This window comes from Berghia stephanieae, chromosome 2, assembly GCF_034508935.2.
Source record: "Berghia stephanieae isolate SIO BIC M18660-M18661 chromosome 2, UCSD_Bste_1.3, whole genome shotgun sequence".
Lineage (NCBI taxonomy): Eukaryota > Metazoa > Mollusca > Gastropoda > Nudibranchia > Aeolidiidae > Berghia > Berghia stephanieae.
The window spans coordinates 7,097,863-7,100,362 of NC_088361.1; the positions used below are offsets into that span (position 1 = coordinate 7,097,863).

Sequence of the window (2,500 nt, forward strand, 5' to 3'; positions counted from 1 at the left end):
CATGGTGTCTTATAAAAAGGAATTTATGATTTGCAGTCACTGTGTCACAAAGGATCTTATTTTTATATAAAAAGACGTTTGATGAGTCATATTACTGTATATCGATGCTTTTGTGTGTAATCAATGCTGTTGTGCATTATCACAATGCTTAATAAAATGTTTTTCGACACACTTTGCAAAACTCTTGTGATAAAATCTTATTGCACACATCAATTCCTTATCACTCCTTGAAATGGGTTTCATAATGTGGTAAATGATAACTCTCTCTCTCTCTTTCTCTCTCTCTCTCTCTCTCTCTCTCTCTCTCTCTCTCTCTCTCTCTCTCTCTCTCTCTCTCTCTCTCTCTCTCTCTCTCTCTGCGTTTCACACTATAAAAACATATACATGCACTCACTTTCTTTTTCTCTGTCTATATATCTGCCCCCCCCCCCCCCTCTCTCTCTCTCTCTCTCTCTCTCTCTCTCTCTCTCTCTCTCTCTCTCTCTCTTTCTCTCTCTTCCCTATCCCTCAGTCACAAGCACACTAATCTTTTTCTTTATTTCCTTCTCTTCTGTGGTATTACGTTTGTAATTGTATTGTGCTTATAATATCCTCCGTGTAAACACTATTCCTTTTACAACCATTTCAATTCTTTTCCAGACCAGGAAATTTGGCCTGATGTTAGAGAATATCACAGGTGATATGAGTGGCAACTATACGTGTATTGTGGAAAACAAGCATGGATTACTTGAGTGGACTTTTATTCTTGACGTTCAGGGTGAGGATCCTGTTTAAAAATAGAACGTATAGATTTATGTATTGGATATTATGTCCATTTTTTGTTGTATCATCATTATAATCAGTAGCAGCCATCGTACTCGTTACTATCATCATCATCATAATCAGCATCATCATCATCATCATCATCATCATCATCATTAGCATCATCATCATCATCATCATCATAACTATCACCATCATCATCACGATTATCATCATCATCATCATCATCATCATCATCATCATCATCATCATCATCGTCGTCGTCGGCGTCGTTGGCGTCGAGAGCTTCATCATCATTATCGTCAACCAATCAATAGCAGCAGCAACAGCAACAACACCAACAAAAACAACATACATACAACCTTTAAAATTTTTTTTTCTCACATAATCAATATATTATGCATATGATATGAATTTTGTTGAATTTATGTTTTTAACTATTTTTTTTTTTGCTTTGTTTTATACGACATACCTAACACCATATATAAATTATATATAAGTATATTATTAAGCGAATTAATTCATAATGTCGGCCTATATAACAATAAACTCACAAACAAATAACAATTCAATCCTTCTTTTCGTCAATAATAAACTTCCTTACCTTGTTTAGACTTGGAAAAGAAATATATAATAATAATAATAAAACATCCAGGCTTCTCTTATCCGGGTGTCTCTGTAATCCGGACAAAATACTGGGGACGGGGGTGTTCGGATTATAAAGACGTGACTGTATATAATTTACTCAAGGAACAAACTCATCTCGTTTTTAAAAACCTATTTACTATCTCAAGTTGCTTAACTCAATCAATCCTAGAGATGTTTGCTTCTTTTTCAAAATTAGAAAAAAAATGTATTTAAAATGAGCATGTACATAGTTTTATTCAACTACCATTAACATGTTAAAATTAAGAACATTAGCTTGGATACTACGCGTATAACTTGCCTCAGAAAAATGTAATAAATTTATAGGCATGGGGTTAAAGTATCCCCGGGTATACCACGGATAATATAGTCGGTGTTAGGATTGAGTGAGTTAACAAGTAAATGATATAATGTACTTTTCTAACAGCTGCTGTTTGGCCTCTGGTCGTAGAAGGACCAAAGAATGTGACACAAATGGTGGGCGCCAATGTGGCCTTCCAGTGCCGCATTATCAACGACCCCAAAGCTACCATTCGATGGCAGAGGATTAACAAAAAGAAAGGAAGCAAGAGGTCGAAGAGCGAGGTAAGCGTTTCACGAGATCATTGTTTTAGAACACCACTAACGAGGGCATGATATTTTATGGCACCATGTCGTGGACTCCATATGTTGTCCACCTCCTCAATATTATGGTATCACGTCGTGGTAGGGCAGATACAGGAAACGTGTTCTTCCAGAGTCATTTGGGCCCCTGGAGCCGGAATTTAGCCTGCTACGTCGTACCCTTTGGATAGGACGCTAATCTATCGCAAAGTAGTTCCCGCCATATCTAACAGACACAGCTACCCAATCACTGGGTGAGGTTAAAAGAAAAAATTATCGACTACACCCGGGATCGAATTCGGTCCCTTTGCGTGTGAAGCCAGTACTCTACTAACTGAGCTATCGGGACACAGAGCAGTGTATTTCAGTCAAAATCATCAGAAACACAAAATTGTATTTTAAAAATTATTTTGTAGTTCAAAATCTATATTACTTTCCTAAAAAAAAAAAGAAAAAGAATTTGAATGTAAATCAAGCACTATGTTTCACG

At 36.5% G+C, this 2,500-nt stretch overlaps 1 protein-coding gene and 1 long non-coding RNA gene across 5 annotated transcripts in view; one reads left to right on the forward strand and one right to left on the reverse strand.

Moving 5' to 3' along the window:
* The window catches only part of LOC144964234 (uncharacterized), a 10,522-nt gene extending 9,705 nt beyond the window's left edge, over window positions 1–817 (reverse strand). Inside the window, exon 1 of the long non-coding RNA XR_013643783.1 lies at window positions 728–817. This is a non-coding gene — a long non-coding RNA (uncharacterized LOC144964234). The remainder of the gene's footprint in view (window positions 1–727) is intronic.
* Window positions 1–2,500, forward strand: part of LOC144964233 (uncharacterized) — a 29,194-nt gene that overhangs the window by 23,110 nt on the left and 3,584 nt on the right. For all 4 annotated transcript variants that reach the window (XM_078898286.1, XM_078898287.1, XM_078898283.1 and 1 more), the window contains exons 5-6: window positions 640–757; window positions 1,835–1,992. In XM_078898286.1, coding sequence (XP_078754412.1) covers window positions 640–757; window positions 1,835–1,992 — 276 coding nt within the window. The remainder of the gene's footprint in view (window positions 1–639; window positions 758–1,834; window positions 1,993–2,500) is intronic.